This window comes from Aphanomyces invadans, assembly GCF_000520115.1.
Source record: "Aphanomyces invadans strain NJM9701 unplaced genomic scaffold supercont1.5, whole genome shotgun sequence".
Classification (NCBI taxonomy): domain Eukaryota; phylum Oomycota; class Saprolegniomycetes; order Saprolegniales; family Verrucalvaceae; genus Aphanomyces; species Aphanomyces invadans.
This window is the reverse complement of record NW_008580150.1, coordinates 1,076,280-1,077,270: the sequence shown is the minus strand read 5'-3', so window position 1 is coordinate 1,077,270 and position 991 is coordinate 1,076,280. Positions and strand designations below refer to the sequence as shown.

Genomic DNA, 991 nt, shown 5'->3' with positions numbered 1-991 from the left:
CGTGTTCAATGCCTTGCTGTTTGAACTTGTCGGATGCTGTCAATCCACAACTTGCGTAGGTGAGTCTTCATTGGACGGATCCAAGCCACGTCTGCGGGTTGACATACCCATGTGAACCGTGGGGGTATATTTTCGAGCACCACATTCAGTTCCGTCGCGCACGCAACTACGTCGTCGGTAAAGTGTCCCGAAAAGTCGTCCCACAGCAACAAGACTTTTTCGTCGCCCTGTCTGGTCGATCAGCGAAATGGTACCGCAGGAAGGCGACACTCATTCCGGCATTCCACCATGCCGTCGGATTCCCGTAGATACGGCAATTGAAGCGCTCTTATAATGGCTCGACGTGCTTCCACACAGTCTTCCCAAATCCTTGACGTACGGCATTGTTCTCTTGGACCACCTTCTTGACCTTTGATGCTGCCGTCTTCAAAACCAGGAACATCGGGTACTTCTTTCCAGTCGTGTCAGCCATGACCATGGCTGTCGCTCGTTCCTTGGACTTGCCGCCACACTTGATCCAAATTGTGCTCGCGCCGCGGTCGTTCAAAGTCTTCGTGGGCAGGTACTCGTAGTTAACTCCCGTTTGGCCGCATTGCAAATGACTTCGATTTCGTGTTCCATGACGAGATGGGCAATCCGATCTGCAAACGTCGCCAAAGCTGCCTCGCCGTCCGCTTGAGTGTCTTGACCACATCGCGTTCGCGCCCGAATAGAGAGCCGATAGCGCTTCTTGAAACCTTTCAGCCACGACCAGCTTGCGGAGAACTCGTTCTCGTCCAGGCCAGCGTCGATGGCAGTTTCCAAGGCCATGATTCGAATCATCTGTGGTGTCACTGGCACTCAGTCTTTGCGCATATTCTTGACCCACAGAGATATTTGCTCTTCGAATTCCCTTGGTAGTATTGTGGCCGTACCAAGCTCGCGGGAACACAATTGGTTGGACGTACTTGGATTAGTTGCTTTACTCCTAATATGGTCACGCTGTTTGATC

The 991-nt window shown here is 52.3% G+C and overlaps 1 protein-coding gene across 1 annotated transcript; it reads right to left on the bottom strand.

Annotated features, from left to right (window-relative positions):
• Positions 1–328: 328 nt before the first annotated feature.
• On the bottom strand, positions 329–822 carry H310_03373 (hypothetical protein; the record flags this gene model as incomplete). Its single annotated transcript, XM_008867203.1, has 2 exons — positions 329–602; positions 650–822. 2 exons carry the CDS (start codon positions 820–822, stop codon positions 329–331), a joined length of 447 nt encoding a protein of 148 aa, XP_008865425.1.
• Positions 823–991: the final 169 nt, after the last annotated feature.